This window comes from Poecilia reticulata, chromosome 18 (assembly GCF_904066995.2).
Source record: "Poecilia reticulata chromosome 18, P_reticulata-male-v2, whole genome shotgun sequence".
Lineage (NCBI taxonomy): Eukaryota > Metazoa > Chordata > Actinopteri > Cyprinodontiformes > Poeciliidae > Poecilia > Poecilia reticulata.
In genome coordinates this window covers 10,702,533-10,723,962 of record NC_088847.1, presented here as the reverse complement: position 1 = coordinate 10,723,962, position 21,430 = coordinate 10,702,533, and the positions used below count along the sequence as shown (strand labels likewise).

The 21,430-nt window shown below is 39.9% G+C and overlaps 1 protein-coding gene across 3 annotated transcripts; it reads left to right on the top strand.

The window, feature by feature from the left end:
* Positions 1–1,596: 1,596 nt before the first annotated feature.
* Positions 1,597–21,430, top strand: f13a1b (coagulation factor XIII, A1 polypeptide b). 3 transcript variants are annotated; one of them, XM_008427945.3, is made up of 16 exons: positions 1,607–1,753; positions 4,367–4,437; positions 5,587–5,804; positions 6,538–6,726; positions 7,165–7,413; positions 7,484–7,602; positions 7,673–7,780; positions 7,894–8,068; positions 8,560–8,698; positions 9,458–9,561; positions 10,624–10,712; positions 10,872–11,025; positions 11,415–11,690; positions 12,654–12,814; positions 13,164–13,300; positions 19,908–21,430. In XM_008427945.3, coding segments are annotated over exons 2-16 (2,262 nt in total). In that variant the 5' UTR covers positions 1,607–1,753; positions 4,367–4,435; the 3' UTR covers positions 20,050–21,430. The 3 variants fall into 3 exon arrangements, with proteins under 3 accessions (XP_008426168.2, XP_008426167.2, XP_008426169.2); XM_008427947.3 differs by having other exon boundaries at positions 4,367–4,463; XM_008427946.2 differs by lacking the exon at positions 4,367–4,437 and having other exon boundaries at positions 1,597–1,753.

Sequence of the window (21,430 nt, the reverse complement as noted above, 5' to 3'; positions counted from 1 at the left end):
GTTTTGCGTATCTGATAAAATCCAACTTAGCAGAGAGAATGAGAAGTGCAGTGGTTTTGCTTCTGTATAGATTTTTTCAAAACCACATCATTTGTGTGTTTTCTTGAAAAATCTGAAGTTTTTAAAGAAGAAAAGTACATTTTAACTTTAGGTTTTCGACTGTGTTGCCTTCACAGACCAGCAGGACTGATCTTATTGTTCGGCTTTTGGACGGTAATCCAGTTTGGTGAAAAAATTGTTTTCTCGCCATTTGCAAACAAATAATGCAAGTCTGTTGCACAACTTTATCTTTACTGAGACCACAAAAACCCTCAAGACGCTAAAGTGAGGAATGCCACAGAAAACGGGAAAGCACAAGCCTCAAAGGGGCAACAGAGAGGTTTCTGTGGAAATCTGCAAAGGTGGAAAAGCATAAGCATAAAGTAAACACGAACACCGTGAGCATGCCGCCATAAACCAACACCACCATCAAACACGAAGAGCACCTGTGACTGGGAATCGTGACCCCCTAATTAAGCAAGACTTCAGTGTCCTCACTCAGAGGTACTGAACAAATACGTGACACAACATCCTTTTTAACCTCTTAGCCCAAAATTAGATGCTAAGCGTCAAGGTCTGCAGCCTCAAACCACCTGCATCCTCGCAGAGACGTCCAAATTTAAAACCTTTCAAAAAATCCCCGAGCTGAAAACGATGAAGGACACGACAAAACAATGTTTATGTGAACTCTGAGACTGGGGTCTTCGGGTTACCTGAACACTGTGGGCATTCATGTCGAGATGCAGTCGGGCTCATTTATTCATACAAACACTTGAGTTATACTGAAGTATCAACCAGCACATTCAGGAAGTCAAGAGGAGAACAGTTTGTGCAATCACTCAGGAAGTATTTGTACTACTTGGACTTTTTTTTTGTTTTTATGTTCATGTCATAATCAGAAACTTTTATGTTTTTGTGAACGACCAACACAAAGCAGCTCAGAACTGTGAAATGGAAGGAGAAAACTTTGTCATATTATGTATTTACAGTCCAGAACCAACATTTCGATGCAATTACAGCTCTAGTTTGCAAAATATGTTGGTCAGTCAGATTGAATTGAGAAGGTCACTTTTCAAGTCCCCAGATCCTCAGCTTGACCTATAAACCATTCTCGTACAGCTCTGACGCTGTTTATCACACCCGTATCCACAATCTCATTCTTTCGGTCACTACCCAAATCCTTTGACCGTAGATGAGGGTAGGAATGTATATCGACTTGTAAATCAAGAGTTTCGGATATATTTTTTATTCACCTGCCTTAATGTGACTCAGAAGTGGGAAACCATTTCAATCATGTTCAACTGGATTGAGCAAATATCAGGACGGTTTTCAGCTTCTGCTTATCGTTTTGTCCCAGTTATTTAGTAGTTTTATTACAGAAACAAGCCAGTGCTGGTACAAAAAACCCCATTAAGGGAAGACGACAGAGTCCCAAAATAAGTTAAAGTAACAAACTTTATCTGAGTGAGTTTCTCGGTCTGAGGCAGGCGGTGGGGGGTTTATCCAGAGGCGGTTACCACCCACATCCTGCCGCAAACACTGGACAACTTCACACACAAACACACACTTGGACCTCTTCCTTGGCTCTTGTTGGGTTTATAAGCAGAGGAATTAGAGTCCTGGATGGAGCAGCAGCAGATCAGCTCCACCCTCCAGCAGCTTCTACAACTCCAGCCGACGACGAGCATCAGACTCCTTAAAGCCTGACCGACCGGTGAGTAAATACTTTACTTTGCTGCAAGTTCGGTCATTTCATGTTTCACTGCTGCCTCACGAGAGGATGTGACTTAAATTGTTCACACTTAGCATGGCGTAAACAACTCTACAGGAGCAGGATGAGATTTTTAGTGTTTCCGTGTGAGTCATATTAACGCCAAACAGCAACTTTTTCAGGAAATTCTGCCTCTGAAAATGAATTACAAAATGAATTTCAGGAGACGGCAGTAATATCCAAAGAATGGCATCTTATTACAGCAATAAAAGCAGACATTCCTCATCTTGAAATTATGAAACTCAGTGTGAGTTTAATGTTTAATTCAGGGCAGATGCTCCACTGTGAAGGAACTGCGTTTTTTTTTCTTTTTGTTGTTTTTTCCCTCTTCTCTGCGAGAGACGGAGGCGGGCGTGGATGGATGAGTTTTATGATGAAAAACTTCACCTAATAAATCTTTTCAAGTTGGCACAAATAACTCTTTTCCATCAAAATTGTTTTATGAACAGTTTTAGCGACAATCAATGGATAAAAGTCTGACTTTTATTTATTTATTTTTTTTAAGAGACAAAAGTCAAACAGAAATATTTCTTGTAGGAATGTGTGTTTTCGTTCCGCCAAAATTGAAGCTTAAAAATGAATTTGTATGGAAGGATTTTTCAAAAGAGTGTACTGACACTTTTGTAGTAGCTGATGGTAAAACAGTCTGAAATATTTCTGTCCTGTCTAACACTATGCTGTCCTTGTTTCGCATTAGTAACTGTGGAATTTATTCAAGAAAAAAGGGAATCTGTTCGTATAATTTGATGTAATCCATTAAATGTCAAAATGAAAACTATTTTGCGACAATCCTAGATACTTCAGATCAGGATCATGGTTGAGGTAGATTTTGGTTTGGGTTGGAAATAACAAGCTTTCACTGTTTTTTTCTAAACATCTCAACTTTATGAAAGCAACTGAAAAATAAAATTATGCTATAAAGTTTTTTTTTTATTTTTTTATAGTAAACTCTAAATAAAATCATCTGAGATTCTAGAAAGCTGCCAAAGATGGAAAATTAAATCTGGCTGAAATCTCTCAATCATATCAGATGGATACGAAACCTTACTTATGTTATATTTAGGTGGCACTTCTGAAAATATCTGTATTTTCAGAAGAAATAGGCAGCTTAGCAAATATACTCATAAGCACCAGATTAATTTATCACAGTAACAACAGAAGCAAACTTAAAGGTTACATTTTTTGAGAGGAAAATGTGCAAAAATCTGAGGGATCGATTCACAAAGTTGCTATTTGGTCAACCTTTTTCACATATTTTGTGTTTGCTATTTCCTTTACCTCTGCATTTTATGAACGACCATTTACATGCAGATAAACACACACACACACACGCACGCACACCCCACACACACACACACACACACACACACACACACACACACACACACACACACACACACACACACACACACACACACACACACACACACACACACACACATGTGTCTTGTTTGTTGCAATACTAAAGAAAACTAGAGGCAACACCGAGGAACAGCTGAAAAACCAAAATGGAAATATATGAGATTAATTTGGAAGAAAAAGTGGGAGACGATATAAAAGACATCAAGGAGAAATTACATAATTTAACAAGGAGATCTGACAAAAGTAGAACGAGGCAGCAGCTGAGGAGACAAACGAGGCTTAATGACAGAATAAAAGACACACAGGGATCAGAAAGAAAAAAAAACCCAGGAAAGCAAAATCAAACCCTCAAAGTACAACAGTGACTTGGGGGTTGTCTTTACCCGCCTTCTGGGTATTTTAAATGATTTTCAGAGTCACAGATAAAACAAAAACACATGCAGACCTGAAGAGTTGCGGACTTTCCACACGCCCACTCTTCTCTTGCTTTCTCTGCTGAAAGCCACAACAGTGAACTCATTATTTTTATGCTTTCTTCCCACGTCTCTCCTGCTTTGTCCTGACTTTCTTCTACTGAACTTCCACCGTAACCTGAAGGTAAACGACTGTGAGGAAACGGTAAAACGGCGTCAAACAAAAACCCGAGCTCGGGAAGAACCTTTAGCCAAGCACAGCTTTAGTCGTGCTCAGGATGATCCCAGGATCTTCATGGCTTCCAAAGCAGATTTTCTCTTTTGAACAGTTTAATTGAACCGACATGCAAACTCTGATTTGCACTAATCTACTGTGTTTAAATGGTTTGATAAAATTGCCTATAAATTTGTACTCCTATGCAGTATTTTCACTAAGTGGCCATTTCAGTTACTAGAAACAAAGTTTCATGATTTCAGGTTAAACGAATAACCCCCAAAAATGACCATTATGGAGACTGAAAATACTGACATACTCAACCGTAACCCGTTCTGTTTACACACTGAAACCGAGTAAACAAAGAGCAACTGAGTACTTAGTGTTATTCAACAAGTGCGATATGAAACGCGGCTAAAATGACCTCCGCCCACCTGGGCTTCACATGCCTCCAGCTGGCAGAGGAGGCTGGCAGCGCATGGAGCTGCAGCTCTGATGATGACAGGAGTGTGTTCCAAGTTTGGAGAAAACCATCAAATGCATAAAAGCTGTTTTCATCTCACGCAGGGGCAGCGCTCTCAGCTTCCAGCCGCAGGGCCAAAACACCTGGCCGAGAGCTGGAGCAGCTGTTGCATAATGTGGGTGTGACACGGAGAGAGGTTTGGTACGACGTCCGGCTGCATTAGTCACCATTTAACACAGCGAGAGCTCTGTTTTATTTAAAAAAAATAAAAAATAGAAAAAAACACAGCAGAACCACAGATATGGGCTCTGTGGGACGTTTTGGCAGAGAGGATAACAGCCAAACGCTTTGAGTTTGTTAAACCTTCATGAATCATTATGAATAAAAGCCTAATTGTAATTAGCAGAACCAAATATTGTGGGCTTGACTGGGGTTGCCACACAGGGCAACAGATTGCTCCATGTAGAGACTTCTGGCTTCCAAAGAGACTCGTCTGCTGTCAAGATGATGCAATGATACACAGCTGAAACGTTTTTATTTATCGAACATTTTGAAAACGGTCTGCTCTTTTATTTCACAATTTGTGCTGCTCAATCAAAAACAAAACTCATGGACAAAACTATATGTACTTCCACTACGGTGCAACAAGCTGCTGCAGGAAGTTAGAAAAGTAGCATTTCAAAATCCCTTTGAGTTCAGTTGAATAAGTTCTGATCCTGGTCTTGTACACATTTATGTAGATAATAACGACAGGATGTTGCATAGGACTTTGCTAAATATGCCTCCAATACTGATGCGCAATGGCAGCTTTTATGGGAAGAAATGAAAAGTACACACATTCCTGAAATACCCCAAATATAATCTCCTATCAATTCAAATGAAATTAAAATGAAAGAGATATTCTGTAAGTTGTTTCTTGAATTCAATTCTTTCTGATTCGTTTAATCTTGAATGAACGCTCAGCAGCAGTGTGAGCATACTCCACACACATAAAAACACTGAATACTTGTTGCTAAACGCTAGCAGTGTTTTCCTGCAGCTCACAGGAAGAGCAGTGACTGTATACCCCACTCCAGCAAAACCGCAAGCACACACGGTGACCACATGTAATTCAAAACCACTGGAAAGAGCAATTATTACGCTGCTTGCTTCAACACTACAGCTAAGCCCTGCTCTCCCTCCTACTCTCTTTCACAATAAATCCAGCTCTGGGCTTTAAAATTTAATTGCAGCGGCCAGTTATAAGTCATATAACATGCTGTCATCAGCAGAGCGGACTCAGTGTGGCTAATTCTGGTCTTTATCCACTCCTCTTCTCTCTCAGGAATACAGCGCTTCAAGAAATCGTCAAAATGTCTGACCAGGGCGCTACGACCCCGACCCCTTCCGCTGCCCCCGCTCCTCCCGCCGGACGTCCTCCCAAGGTGGGCAACCGGGGCCGAGCGTCAGGCCCCACGGACAGCGACAACTTTGAGGCAGCCGACATCCCAGAATTAGAGTTCTTTGTAGCACCGGGTCCGAGAGGATACCCTCCTCTGACAGGTGAGGGGCCGTAACCATTGGCAACAGATGTCAGGAACATACATAAACATGCTTGGCTTAAAATGTGAGAGAGGAAGGTTTGATTGAGAAGATTGCCTTCTCAAGACATTTTACTGATGAAAGTCATTTGCTTTAGAGGACAATGTGTGTCTCTTTGTTCTGGAAGTGGCAGATTATTTCTTCGTTTTTGGACATGATTGACAGGTGAAGGACGTTCAAACTGGATAAAATGAGCAGACTTCCTGCTGTGGGGCCCAGATGTGACAGACGTTTTTGAAACACTTACTGGAGTTTTATCTGACCGCCTGCAGACAACCACATTTGAACATTTGGACGAAACCTCACAGCAGTGATGAGAGAACATTTACTAGAAAAACTGCTGAGCCACTTGAATATTTGTGGGTTTGAAGGGCTGATTGGTCCTAAATGCATGTTTACTGGAGAATGTGCTAAAAGCACTTTCGAGAAACGTTTGTAGAAGAGTAACATTGGAATTTTTAAAGCAGATTTAACCTGATTCATTTTCTGAATCAATATTTAACTTCCCCTAAACTTTTTTGCTCCCTTGAAGCATGAAAAAAAAAACTTTTAAGACTGCACCAACAAAAGTCTATTGTACAGCAAAAAACGGCCTTGCTACATAATTTTCTTTTCTTTCTAGTTGCTCCTCAGTATCTTCAATCCAAGTTTTAAGGCTGCTTGCTTTCTGCTCTGCATGTTTCTGTCCATCCAGAATTCCTGGACATCTGGGATGTGGACATGATGAGGAGGCGAGACGAAACCAACAAGACCGACCACCGCACCAGCCTGTACCACTGCGACAATCTCATCGTCCGCCGGGGTCAAGAGTTCCAGATCAAGATCACTTTCAGTCGCGCTTACAAACCTAACGAGGACAAGTTTGCCGTGGAGTTTGTCATTGGTGAGACATTTCCAACTAGACGTCTCGTTGCTGTACGGACTTTTCAGAGACTGAGTAAAAGTGGTTCAAAAATTTATGGCAAAACCCCCCACAAAACTTCTAATTCAGTGAGATGGAATACAGTTCCCTCAAGACTAAATGTAGCAAGCCTTAAGAAATGTATTGAAATGTAATTGAAAACCGTTTGGGTAAGCTAAAGGGAAAAGAGCAGAAAAGTTCTGGTAGATCTGGAAGACAAGCTTGTTCAACAATCGCTCTCTCCATGTATTTCAACCTTATCTTCCCCACTGACTAAGCGATTCTTAGTTTGAGGTTTTGCTTGAACAATGGAAGACAAATTCCTCTGAATACCTTTTAAATTGGTTTAGTAATCATACCAGCAGCTGCGTATTTTACCCATGCAACAGGAACCTGCTGATGCTTCTTGCTTTATCTCAGGCACCAACCCTCAGTACAGCAAGGGGACCTACATTCCTGTGTTCCCCACCAAGACCCGTCAGAGCTCCTGGGAGGGCCGCGTCATCCAGACCAACGACAACGTGGTCATCATGGGCGTCACACCAGCAGCCAACTGCATCGTGGGAAAATACCACATGTATGTTGCAGTGCAGACTCCGTTTGGCATTCGTAGGACGAAGCGGGACAACAGCAGAGATTTGTACATCCTCTTCAATCCTTGGGCAGCAGGTTTGTTTGGATCGAAACGTTGGAGGTGTGATTTTGTGTTCTCCTGAGACTTTTTATTTTCCTCTCGTAGACGATGCTGTGTTTCTGGACGATGAGGCAGAGAGGCAGGAGTGTGTGATGAATGAGTTGGGGATCATCTATCACGGCGCTTATGATGACGTGTCCGAGAGAAACTGGAACTACGGACAGGTAAGAGAGAATATATTCAGCTACTTTCTGATTGTTTTAGTGGTTTAATTTTTCTTTTTTCACCTCATAGTTCAACTTTGGAGTTCTAGATGCCTGTCTGTACATCATGGATCGGTCTGAGATGCCAATCACCAACAGAGGAGACCCCATAAAGGTGACCAGAAAGGCCTCTGCCATGGTGAGGAGCTCTTTTAAGAAAAAAAACGTCTCCAGTTGCAGTAATTCAAAAGTGACGTAAGCCCAAATATGTTGTTGAAACGTTAAAAAAAATCAGGCAATTTTCTCTCCTAGTTGAACTCACGTGATGATGACGGCGTGCTGGTGGGGAACTGGAGCGGTGACTACACCTACGGAGTGGCGCCCACTTCCTGGACTGGCAGCACCGACATCCTGCTCAGCTACTCCGGCAGCAAGATGCCCGTGTGCTACGCTCAGTGCTGGGTCTACGCCGCTGTCTTCAATTCCTGTGAGATCTTGATTTAAAGTGGTCAAGAATTAACCTTTGGCCAGCCCAAAGTTTTTTTTTTATTCATTAGATCTCCACAAGAATGAATACCATAGTATTAGTACCAAAGTCGTATAGGAAAATGTCAGAAACTGCAGCTGAACACTGAGAGAATAGCAGTTTGTATTGATCATATATATATATATGTATATATATATATATGAACATAAAATATAATTTTGCTTCGACATTTTAAAAAAATAATTGTGATTTCATAGGAGTCAAAATTACGAACTCATTTTCAAACAAGAACTACTTAAGCAACAGCAACAAGCTGGTAAACAAAATATTTTTCCAACAAATGTAGAACTCATCTCAAACAAAATACATTTTAGAAATTCACGTGCATTTTACACTAAATGTTGGCACCTTCTGAACTAAAATCAGAAGTTAAGAAAAGCGACGGAGGACGTTGATACTTGTTAAGATCCGGCCATGTTCCTGTGTTTCAGTCCTGCGCTGTCTGGGCATCCCGTCCAGGGTGGTCACCAACTACTACTCTGCTCACGACAACGATGGAAACCTGAAGTTGGACATAATTCTGGACGACAACGGCAGAATCGATCGAAGCCGCACCAAGGACTCTGTCTGGTACCAAACACTCCCTTTCATTGAAGCATGATGTGTTGCTGTTAAGGATCTGCTAACCCACTTTGTGTCATATTCAGCTCTTGTTTATGTCATTTATTGAGTCACACGCAGGTCTGGCAGGTCTGGTCTGTGTGTAACTATGTTTTGTTTTTTTCTAAGTAATACAAATAATTTCAAAACTGCCCTTTGTATTTACTCACAAACATGTTTTATATTAAAACATGTTTAGTGATTTTAGACACTTAAATATGAAAAGAAATCAAAAAGAGAAGAAATTTGTAATCCATTATATTGTATTTCATGCCTCCGTTCTCCGTGTTTAACTTATGAATTATTCTCCTCTGCTTTCCTTTCTTCTGTTGGAAGAGAGGAACCTTGGGCTGGAACAACATGTCAAAGTTAATTTATTGTCAATAATTGATACCAAAGAGCTACTAAAGTCACTTGAGTTATCAACTAATATTGCTGCCAAAGATTGAGAATGGCAAATCACTTTCATTAGAAATTCAAGCCCGCATTGTTTTATTGTCTTTTTTTAATGTAATAATAATTAGGCCTTCGTATTCATCTCAAATGGTTTGGTCTCCAGAGTGCCGTTCTTGAAGATGGGACATATTTGAGCTGAACTTTTCACTCTGTGGTTACTCATGTAGAGAAAACCAGTGATGACAGACGCGACCGAGGAAGAAAGCTCCAAAAAGTTAGACTGTGAGACCTTTTCACACTTTCTGTAACTCTGAACATTTTGGTGTTTCTCAGGAACTATCACTGCTGGAACGAGTGCTACATGACCAGACCGGACCTGCCTACAGGTTTTGGAGGCTGGCAGGTTGTGGACGCGACGCCACAGGAAACCAGCGACGGTAAACGACCCCCATATGAAGCGGACGTGCGGCCCCTTCCACGTTTATTGGCCTTGAAAATATAACTTTGGATCAACCGGATGTCAGAGTAGCTGCTTCTTAGAATGAACATTTCACTGGTCTTAATTGATTCAGTCGAGAATGCCGAGTTTTTGAGCACTGTGAAACATGTGAGCCACATTTAGTTGTGTCAACTGTCTTCTTTAAGTCAAAAACATGTCTGAGTTTTAGATTTTGAACCTACATGTGTGAGTTTGTGAAAGATAAACTTTCAGTAGTAAGTTGTGTTAACTTTGTGTTAATTTGGTCAAACCTCCAAAAGTTGAACAAACTAGTGGTTTTAGGTTAGCACTTAAAAAACTGAAAGAAAAAGACAGGAGGAGGAGCTATTTCCCAGATTGCTTAGCGGCTATTTTTGTATCCTGTGTTGCATGTGAGTGAGGTGGAAATGAATTATATGGATCTGATTCTTGTGTCTTATTGAGGCAAATGTTCATTTTAATGCAGCTGACAGTTTGTAAAGCTTGAGGACAATACTCTGTTCACACTGAATGTTTTTGAGCAGAATTCATTGTGACGTTTAATAAAGATCAGAAATTTTGTCGATGTAATTTGAAACACGAATTTAAATTATTCCAACGTAAAATAAGCAGTCATACTTTATATTTTGAGTAAAAATAATGGGGAAATGTACCAAACCAACTTTCTTGTTGACTTGAATTGCATTTTCAAGGCCTTAATAGTTCATAATGGGCGATATGGGTTTGTGACTCTGTCTAATCAACGGCCTTATGGGTGTAATAATAGGTCAACCCCAATTCCTTTTAATTAATCATAAGACATAATGAAGACATTTGGATTACAGAATGAAAAGCTGACTGGAACGAGGCCTAATCTCATCTGACCAAATCTTTGAAGATAAGTTGAGTTTAGGAAACTCCTTAAACTCCAGAGACGTTAAGCGTGGAAGGTGCAGCACTTTGTGATACAACAAAAGCATGTTTTGTCCTCATATGAAAGTGAAGTGAATGCATCGATTGTTGTCTTTCCTGCTGCTTGAAGGGATGTACAGATGTGGACCTGCATCCGTCCTGGCCATAAAACACGGACAGATTTGCTTCCCATTCGATGCGCCCTTTGTGTTTGCCGAGGTTAGTTGGTTCAGCACTACTACTTTCTGTGAAATTACAACCAAAAGGGAAGTATTTCCATCGTCTGTCTCCTGTCATACTCTGTGACCAGCAGCCGGATCAGCAGAGGTCAGACCCGGTTCAGTTGTTATTTGCTTTCCTGTCCTTTCCTCCTCGCAGGTCAACAGCGACGTCGTGTTTTACTCACGGAAGAAAGACGGGACCCTGGAGCCGGTCAAAGTGAACAAAAGTCACGTGGGTCGCATGGTTTTGACCAAGGCTGCGGGAAGCGACGGTCGTCGAGACATCATCGATCAATACAAGTTTCCTGAAGGTCAGTGACCACATCGAACACAAGCGCTCCTGCTAAACGAAGCAGCAGAACCCGCTTTTCCCTGCTGCTGCTTCTGATTTAACACACAGACCTCACTCCTGGCAAATGTGAGGATAGTTTTAAATTAACCAGCCGTCACAGCTGAAACGCAAGAGTGCACGAACGAATAAATTTACCTTGACGCATAATGACTCAAAATAAACAGGAAAAGTAAAGCAACGACGGTAAAAGCTTTGTTGATGGATCGCTTTTTTTGGTTCATATCTAAGTCAGATTTGTTTGTCAGATGTGAGGTCCTAAATGAAATCCATGAAAAGGATCAGCTTTGGCTTTTGTTTTTTTGGCTTTCCCCTTTAATCATAAAATCAAACGCTCTAATATGAACGCAGGAAGCCCAGAGGAGCGGACGGTCCTGGAAAAGGCAGAGGAGTTCGGCTGCAAGCAGGAGAAGTCCAGCCCCCCCGAGGCGGATGTGGACGTGGTCCTGCCCACCCTGGAGATCAGTGTCGGCGACGACTTTGAGTTCAATGTGGAGTTCATAAACCGGAGCTTGCAGAAGCGCACAGTGGAGGCCTACGTCAGCGGCAGTGTGGTGTATTACACCGGGGTCTCCAGCAATGAGTTCCTGTTCAAGACCCCCACTGTGACCGTTCCGGCCCAAAAGAGTGAGTAGAGGAGAGGAGACTCAAGAGCAACAAAGAAGGCAAAAATACGTATTTTTCTTTGTACTGATGATGCAATACAGCACAAAAAAACAAAACAAAAAAACAAGAACAAGGCGCATGCAGGTTGGCATGTCAAAAAAAGGAGAGAACAGGGCATGATTTTCTGTTATGCATATATTTAGTTGTGTTAATTGGACAATTAGCGCATAATGGGATCTGTGTTCATCGAGTTAGTTTTTGCTCACTGAACCCCAAAGGTTAAATTACAATGGGTGAAGTAACAACACAAGAGTCATTTTGCCTACATGTATTAGATGAAATTCATAAGATAAATTATTAGCATTTATAAATAGCAGCAAATGTTTACAGCAAAATAGTAAGATGGAATAATGGGATCCCAAATGTAGCAAAGTAGAACGTAATAAAGTCCTATAAAAAAGAGACCTAAAACACAACGTAACCTCCTGGCTGGCTCGCCACTATTTAGGACATAATAATAAGAATAGTGGCACATATTGGTGTATTGCCCAACATGAGTGGAATAAAAAGGGAGGATCACCTCCAATTTATTCAGCTTCTCCTCAAATCACCATCTCATCAGTGGAAACGTGGACACCTTGTTCTAAAATGGCAGAAATCTTAAATAGACATTTAAACTGGCACTGAAATGGATAAAGTTAAGCTTTTGGAATGGCTTTGACCCCAACTCTCTTGAAAATAACCCTTAAACTCAGGTCCATGGTAGAAAGCCAGTGGATTTAAATCTTGGCAGAATTACTAATTCTGCCAAGAAGAAGAGTGGTTAAATATCAAGCCAAAATTACCTCAGAAGCATTCAGTTTTCTGAAATCTGCTGTCTGAAATTTGCATTCATGTCTTTTTTTCATTCTGGGTAAAGAACTCTTGAAGTACAAGCCAATACCTAAATGGTAATCATGACAGAAACTTCTGTGACTGTTGCAGGTGTGAAGGAGTTGATGACGATTGAGTCGAGGGACTATCTTAGTCACCTGGTGGAACAGGCCAACCTTAACTTCATAGTCACTGGGAAGATCAAAGAGACCGGCCGTATCGTGACCGCCATGAAAGTGGTCACCCTGCACACTCCCAAACTCACTGTTGAGGTACGAACCTTTCCGTTGGCTGAATCACCGTGAGTCCTTCATAATGGCCTGTACTTGCATAGCACTTTATCAAGTCTAGAGGACACAAAAGCACTTTAAGCTACATTCACAATCTGATGGTGGTAAGCTGCCCTGGCAGTCTGACAGAAGTGAGTAGCAGCACCCTCAGCAGGGTGCAAGGCAAGTAAAATGTTTGGCTCAAGCATACAATGACGGAGACAAATGGAGCAGCCATCCACTGGTTCCAGGGTTGGACTACCATTGGCCCTGAGCAGTTTCTTTCTTACAAAGAAAACCTCCTTCATGTTTACCTTCTGAGGCTTCTGTACGTTTTCTTTTTGCGCTTCAGGTGTCTGGTGGCGGCAGAGTGAATGAAGAGATGATGGCCACTGTGCAGTTTACCAACCCCTTCTCCTTCAACCTTGAGAACGTTTACCTCCGAATGGAAGGACCCGGAGTCATGGGGCTCAAGTCTAGATACTACAGGTGAGACGGAGAGGAAACAGACGAGTTCTCCTAGAAATAAACTCCATCCATCTTGTTCTTCTTCTTGCTAAAACAGCTTCTCACTTTATTAACTGCAGGCATTGCGTTTGAATTTGGGTCTGTAACCCTAGCCCTCACAAATCCTTACCCTCACTGATGGACACTGTAAAAACACATCATTTTAGTTTAGTTTCTAGTGCAAATATCTTACTAGACTTAAAATAAGACAAAACTAACTGACAAGTAACTTTTCAGCAAGATATAGGAGCTTGTTTTAAGTTAGTAATTCCTTAATATTGACTGAAAGTACTGGTTCCATTGGCAGATTATTTCACTTACAACATGGGCAAAATGTCTTGTTATAAGTGAAATAATCTGTTAAAGGAAGGAGTACATTTTCATCCATAATAAGGAACTATTGACTTAAAACAAGCTCCTGTATCTAGTTGAAAAGTCACTTGTGAGTTAGTCCTTCAAGTGTACAAAGATATTTGCACTAGAAACTAGACTAAAAATATTTCATGTTTTTGCAGTGCATCATCATTGGTCTTCAGCAGTCTTTGCTGCATGATAAACTATTTCTTATTCATAAGACCATCACAAATCCAGTGCAATTACAGACTAGATTCTGTGGCTAAAAATACGGTACATACTGTACAATTCACAGAGCAAAAATCTGGGCTTCATAGTAACACCTATCAAAATAAATGAGCCACAACATTCATACAACAGAACCTCAGAATAGATGTTGAATAGTTTTTCCACTTATAATTATCTGTTATATGTTAAATAACTTATTCTGGGACTCGGTAATGGCGGCTTGTTGAGGAGGACGTGCTCGCCTCGGCTCCGCTACCTTTCTGTGAAATCCTGGAAAAATACTCGTTACAAGTGACACTCAACGATATTTAAAACAGCTGTGATGCCTCTCCCACAAAAGAAGCCCAGTAAAACTCCAGTAAGCCGACTCAATCGAAGTTATCCAACTTCACTTCTAAGGTGAGCTCTGAAGCTAGCTGTGAAAACAGCGAGGCTAACACCACCGCGTGCGAGACAATGGAGGAGGAACACTGCGAGCTACATGTGAAGCACAGGACGGTTGAGGCTGGTTCGGAGGCAATACTGGCTGCAATTGCAAATTTGAAATCGGATTTCTCTTCCCGACTGGATGGTATTTGTCAGCAATAGAGAATGTGAAAAAGATGTTAACGAGTGCGTCGAGCGGGTTGGTGAAGCGGAGGTGCGGATATCTGCAGCAGAGGATAACATCACCAACCTTCAAGCTAGGGTCCAGGTTCTGGGAATAGAAATAAAGACCTCGAAGGGAAAGTGTTGGACTTGGAGGCCAGATCGCGACGATCAAACCTGAGACTGGTTAACCTTCCCGAGGCGCAGAGGAGAGGACGCCTGCGCCTTTCTGGAAAAATGGCTACCAGAGGTTCTGAATCTGGCACCGCTACGCACCGCTTTGACCGTGGAGAGAGCGCACCGGCTGGGCCAGAAAAGCACTTCAAACACCGTTGCACCACGGACTCTTATTATGAAGTTCTTAAATTATAAAGATAAAGTAACTGTGATAAGAGCTGCCAGGACGAAGGACAGATCCTATTCAAGAACCACTCGGTGAGATTTTACGAGGACCTCGCAGCCGGTGTGCACAAAAAACGGAAAGAATTTGATGGCGTGAGACAACAACTCCGGGCCATGGAGATACGATACGGCATGATTCCTCCTGCTCGACTGCTGGTGACACACAACGGTCAGTCTCGCATCTTTAACCAACCAGAAGAAGCAGAGAACTTTGTAAGGACTCTGAAAGCAGAAGGCGGACCTGGGTGAGACAATGACGATACCGTTACATCATAACATATTAACAGGGATGGACAATTATGGTTTCTAGAGAGAAGCAAAAATAAATAAGGATAAATAATCTGCCTATTATATTTTATGCATGCTATCTCAGAGGCTAACAGCCAATAGCCTATTTTTATTTACTTATTTTTATTATTTTTGGATATATTCAGTAACGAGTTTCTTATGTAGCGGGGTGGGGTAGGATGGGGTAATCAGTCATAGTCGGTTGGTCCTCACTTTTTGTGTGGAACAGCCTCCAGCTGTTAGATGAGTACCAGAGTATTAAAGGGGTGGAGGGGGGGAACAGAGTTTGAAGTTTAAAGGGGTACGCTGTTCAATGTTCATTATTACGGATGTAGTTTTAACATCCAGGTGTTCTTGGTTTCTTTGTCTTTGAATACTTTAAAATACCAGGAAGCCCATTGTGTGTTACACGGCATGTCCTGTGGGTTAAGAATTAAAATGTCTTCTTGGAACTGCAGGGGACTACAAAAACTAAAAAAAGTCAAACAGATAATGACTAGGGTGAAATCTTTGTGCTCTGATATTGTGTTATTTCAGGAAACTCACTTGTTGCCTGGTCAGGAGGCGAGGATTGGCAGGAGGTGGCAGGGCAGTATATATTCAGCACCCTTTACTTCTCAGGCAAGAGGGGTTATGATTTTGATTCATAAATCTATACCATTTCACGTGACAAGGTTATTAAAGACAAGGCTGGGAGGTACATTATTCTACAAGGCACACTTGTCACAGAAAAATAAACCTGATAAATATTTACGCCCCAAATGTTGACGACCCAAAGTTTTTTCAAAATCTCTTTCTTACAATTTCCTCACTGTCTGGCAGCTGTATTATAGCAGGAGATTTAATTGCACACTGAACCCAGAAATGGATAGAAGTTCAGGTACCGACATTCTCATTCTAAAAGCAGACAAACAATTCAACACTTTATGAAGGAACTTAATTTGATGGATATTTGGAGGGATATGAATCCCAAGGGCTTAAAATATTCATGCTATTCAAATACACATAAGTCATATTCGCGTATCGATTACTTTTTAATTTCATCCATCCTGAAACATAAAATAAGAGACTGTCAATATGATAGCATTTTAATATCTGACCATGCACCAAATTCACTAATTTATGAGGATTTAAGACTAAGGAGAGACCCCCCTAGATGGAAATTTAAACAAAAATGGCTGCTAGACCCAGAATTTATGTCTTTCATAGATAATCAAATTAACATCTATTTTGAAATCAACACAGATGAAACATCACCATCCTTAAGGTGGGAAGCCTTTAAGGCCTATATAAGGGGTCAGATAATTAGCTTTACAAGTTATAAGACAAAACAAACCTATCAAAAAACAAAAGAGTTGGCAGCAGAGATTGAGCTGCTTGAGAGGGATTATTATCAAACGCTATGCCCAAATATCCATAAAAAGCTTCTAATTCTAAGAACACAGTATAACGAACTTTCTGCCTCTAAAGCCGCCTCGCAACTTTTACGCCTTAAGCAGTCGTTCTATGATCAAGGGGAAAGTCAGGGAAATTATTAGCCTGGCGACTACGACAATTACAAAATGAGGAATCTATTACCTCAGTCGAAAACAATGAAGGCCAGATTGTTACAGACCCATTAGAGATCAATGAAATTTTTAAGGTCTTTTTTGAAAAATTATACAGCTCTGACATAATGCATAAGGAACAAGAGCAAAATGTTTTCTTAGATACCCTCCAAATTACTAATATTTCAGAATTAATGAGTACAGATCTCAGTGCAGCTATAACTAAAGAAGAAATATCCATAGCAATAGACAATTTGAAAGCAAGTAAATCCCCAGGTCCAGATGGGCTACCGTCAGAATTTTATAAGAAATTTAAAGCTAAACTGCTAGACCCCCTTTTTGACATGTACCTGAACTCATTTGACAAGGAAATTCTTCCTACCTCCTTAAGAGGAGCCCTGATTACTTTGCTACCCAAACCTGGCAAGTCTTGTAATAAATGTGAAAATCTAAGACCAATAAGTCTTCTTAATGTCGATTTAAAGATCTTATGTAAAATTTTGGCCCGAAGATTGGAGAGAATACTACCTGAAATAATTACTTGTGACCAAAATGGGTTTATTGTAGGAAGACAGGGATTTCATAATGTGAGACGAGTGTTGGATATTATTTATTATATGGAAGAAAAAACAGACACAGCTTTGTTATCACTGGATGCCGAAAGGCTTTTGATAGAGTTGAATGGCCCTATTTATTTGAGATATTGAGAAGATTTGGCTGTGGGGACAATTTCTGTAGGTGGGTTAAACTTTTATATAATGAGCCTTATGCTGAAATAGTAACAAATGGAGTTATATCTAAACCATTCAAAATTAAGCGAGGATGTAGGCAGGGGTGCCCCCTGTCCCCTTTATTATTTATTTTAGCAATAGAACCGTTTGCCATTGCGGTGCGGTCTCATAAAACATAAGAGGTTTGACAATAGGCCAACAGGAACATCGAATTGCTTTATTTGCTGACGATGTCATTCTTTTTTTGGAAAAGCTGAAAGATTCTATTCCAGCCTTGTTAGATCTAATAAACACATTTGGAAGAATATCAGGATATAAAGTAAATAAAGACAAATCTTCGTTAATGTTACTCAATTCAGAAGAAAGAAACAGTGTTGGGAATCCCTTCCAATTCAAAATGGTAAACTGTTTTACATACTTGGGGATTAGGATAGTACCATGTATCAGTGACATTGTTGCAGTTAACTATAACCCCATGATGGACTCAATTATTGCGTCGGTGGACAGATGGACCAACCTGCCCTTGTCACTTATAGCACGAATTAATGTTCTTAAATCCAACATAATGCCCAAACTTTTGTATTTATTTCAGAACATCCCACTGCCACCTCCTACCAAATTAGTATCGACAATAAAAAAGATTTTCATACGCTTTTTGTGGAATAATAGAAGACCAAGGTTACGTTTGTCACTTTTATACCTTCCATACGACAGAGGTGGCCTTAGATGCCCCAATCCACTTTGGTATTATTGGGCAGCTCAATTGAGGACTATGATGTATTACTTTGCAGAGAAACCGGTCTTGCCTTGGGTTAATATCGAAAATTGTTCTGTATCTCTCCCTCTTCCTCAGTACATTTACTCGGAAAAAATCAGAGTACTTAAAAAAAGGACAAAAAACCCTATAGTCAAAAATATGATCTTGGTTTGGTATCAGGTTAAAAAGTATTTAGGCGACTTCTCTTCTCTATCACGCTTCAGTCCGATATGGGGTAACCATTTTTTCCCTCCAGGCAGGGCAGATCCTGGTTTTAGGAAATGGGCTGAAAAAGGTTTAAAGACAATAGGTGATCTGGTGGATTCAGAGGATGGGTTTATGATGTCGTTTGAAGAGTTGAAGGATAGGTATGATATTCCAAGTAAACATTTTTTTAAATATTTACAGGTGAGAAATTTTATTAGATCATCTCCAATCAGAGTGAGTCCATCCCCTCCCTGTCCTCTTTAGAAATTGAAATGAAGAATGATTGCTTTGGAAAAGGAATCATCTCTAAAATATATTCCATGTTAGTGGAAGGATCCTCGGAGTCTTCTTTAAGGAAGCTCAATGCCTGGAGGGAGGATTTACAGGAGAACTTGCCTTCAGAGGACTGGGAGAAGGCGTGTGCTGAAGCACAAACACAAACTACCAACACCCGCCTCAAAGTACTACAATATAACTGGCTAATGAGAACATATACGACACCAGAAAAGCTTAACAGGTTTAATGGTGCCATCCCAGACCTGTGTATTAGATGTGGAGAAGAGAAGGGAACATTCTTCCATTGTGTCTGGAAATGTAAGAAAGTTCAACAATTTTGGAGGGAGATTAAAGAAGCTCTAGAGGCTATCCTAGATATAAAACTAGCTTTGGACCCCAAAGTGTTCATTTAGGTTTGTATCCTGATAGACATCATATGTCAAGAAAAATAATTACTGCTATGGATTTATGTTTGCTACTTGCAAAGAGAGTCATAGCACTTTCATGGAAAAGTACCATAAAACCGAAATTCATTACCTGGATTAAAGAAATGTCCACAACATTACCATTGGAAAAGATTACTTACATTATAAAGGGAAACTTTCACTATTTCAAAATATTTGGTGCCCTTTTATGCAATATATATTAAGCATGGATGTGAGGGGTGGGGCGGATGAAGGATAGTTGGTCCCCTGCAGTGCAGTGTTCTAAGATAATGTCTTATTTGTATACTTGATTTCTTTGAAATATACATTAAAGTTTGTTTTTCTGAACCACAAACATTACTAAAATGATTTGGGCTAACTCTTGAAAATAGGGAAACCATTGTTACCATAATTGTTTTTTGTTTTTCTTAGGGTTGTCAGGGGTTTGGGGTTTGGGGTTAAGGGAGTTGGTTTGCTTTTCTTATAAACTCTGTATGTAATAGGTGCTGCTCTAAGAAATCTCAATGTCTTGACTGGCAAAGAATGGCAAGTTGAATGATGGACAAAAATTTAGCTACTCTTTTATTTCTTTGATATGAGAGCACACTTATGTTTTGTGTATTATTAAAAGCATTGTTGTAAAACCAATAAAGATAATGTTGGAAAAAAAAAAATAACTTATTCTGGCTACTAAATTGATATGAGATAAATTGTTAAGCTAATGATTAGTGCGTCTCAGTCTTCTTAAAGCAGTCCAGATTGTAACTCAGGCTCTGCTGTTTACAGTCTGCTCCCCGGCGGCTCCTCTCTGACCTGGACCGAGATGTTTACTCCGCAGAGGTCTGGCAAAACCAGACTGATGGCTACTCTGGACTGTTCTGGTCTCAGACAGGTCTCTGGCCAGGCATCCGTCACCGTCGAAACCTAAAGAGGAAACAGAAGATTCACCGACACCTAGCTGCAGCATCCAGCCCTGTGCACAAGCCTTAAAACAACCCCGATTTCTTTAGACTTAGCTAAAAATGGTGAAATTGAAAAAAAGTTTCAGAAACCATGGGGAAGTACTGGTATGGGCTTATTATCATTACATGTTTCAATAACAAATTTTGCTGGACGATAAATTGTCCTAGAACTTATTGTGATAAATGATAACATTACTGTTTTAAGAACATTTTCAAGTAGTATAATAATAATAATGACATAAAAACGTGAGAGCATATCCTCAAAGATCAATAAACTTTAAATTGTAATGAACATTTAAACGCTGGAACTGGAAGAAGTTTGAAATATCCAAAAAATAAATAAAAAAGAAAACAACAAATAAAATAAAATATGAAGTCAAAATTAAACAAAATAATCTTTTTTTTTTTAAATGAACAGTTGAGACCTAAGCACCAGACTGAAGACTTTTATCATTCAGGTTTTCGTTAAAAAGAGAGAAAAATTATAAATCAAGCTAAATTATTGAGTTTCTTTTCATTTATTGTGCGATTAATTGGCTTATTGTTTATTGAAAAAAGGTTTAATTACATGATTATAATCTGTTAAAACATGACTGAAGGGGTTGTCTGAAGACTTCTGCACAGTAAAGTACTTAAAGTATAGACTTCCATAAGAATAACTTTTATCATCTATATCAATAGAGGTGGTAGTTTGAGCATGTTGAAATACTAATCTGATGCATGAAACTACAGAAAAAAACAGACTTAAAAAAACTCAGATTTTTACCTGTAGCATAATAAATATTGATCAACAACTTAATATTTCGGTCAGTACAAATCTTGACCATTTTTGCTTCAAGTCCCATTTTTGAGTAATTTAATTTGGCCACTAGGGGGCAGAATAACTTTGAAAAGTAAAGAACAAAAAAGTGACTGAACTTTCATTGCACGTGTTAACAGGAAGGGAGTTTGAGCCAGTTGTCCTTTTACGCCATGCAACAAGCCCAGTATGTTATATTCTGAAATACTTAAGCACCTATTGTATAATCTCTTTGCAATGTAAGAGCTTCCAGTTTATTTCCATTTGCTTGCTATGAAGCAAACAGCAGGTTGAGGTAAGCAGAGGGTTTATTGAAACTGTGTGGCTAAAAATCTTACAAATACTGAATAAAGAATAGAAAATTGATAACGGGCTTTTAGTTACAGTATTTTATCAAACTTTATACTGTTTTTGTTTACATTTAAGAAAGAATCCCATCCTTACTTCTGTGTATCTCTATGCAGATTAAACTCCATTTATATTCACTGTTAACAGCTATATCTGTTTTTCCTTCATCTTGGAATTACCTAATAAAGTAGCAATATGTG

Excerpts from the sequence above, each read along its gene's own strand:
- f13a1b (XM_008427945.3), top strand. Across the intron at positions 7,414-7,483 it reads CTTCAATCCTTGGGCAGCAG|ACGATGCTGTGTTTCTGGAC; the intron begins GTTTGTTTGGAT and ends TTCCTCTCGTAG. Across the intron at positions 7,781-7,893 it reads CCAGAAAGGCCTCTGCCATG|TTGAACTCACGTGATGATGA; the intron begins GTGAGGAGCTCT and ends TTTCTCTCCTAG.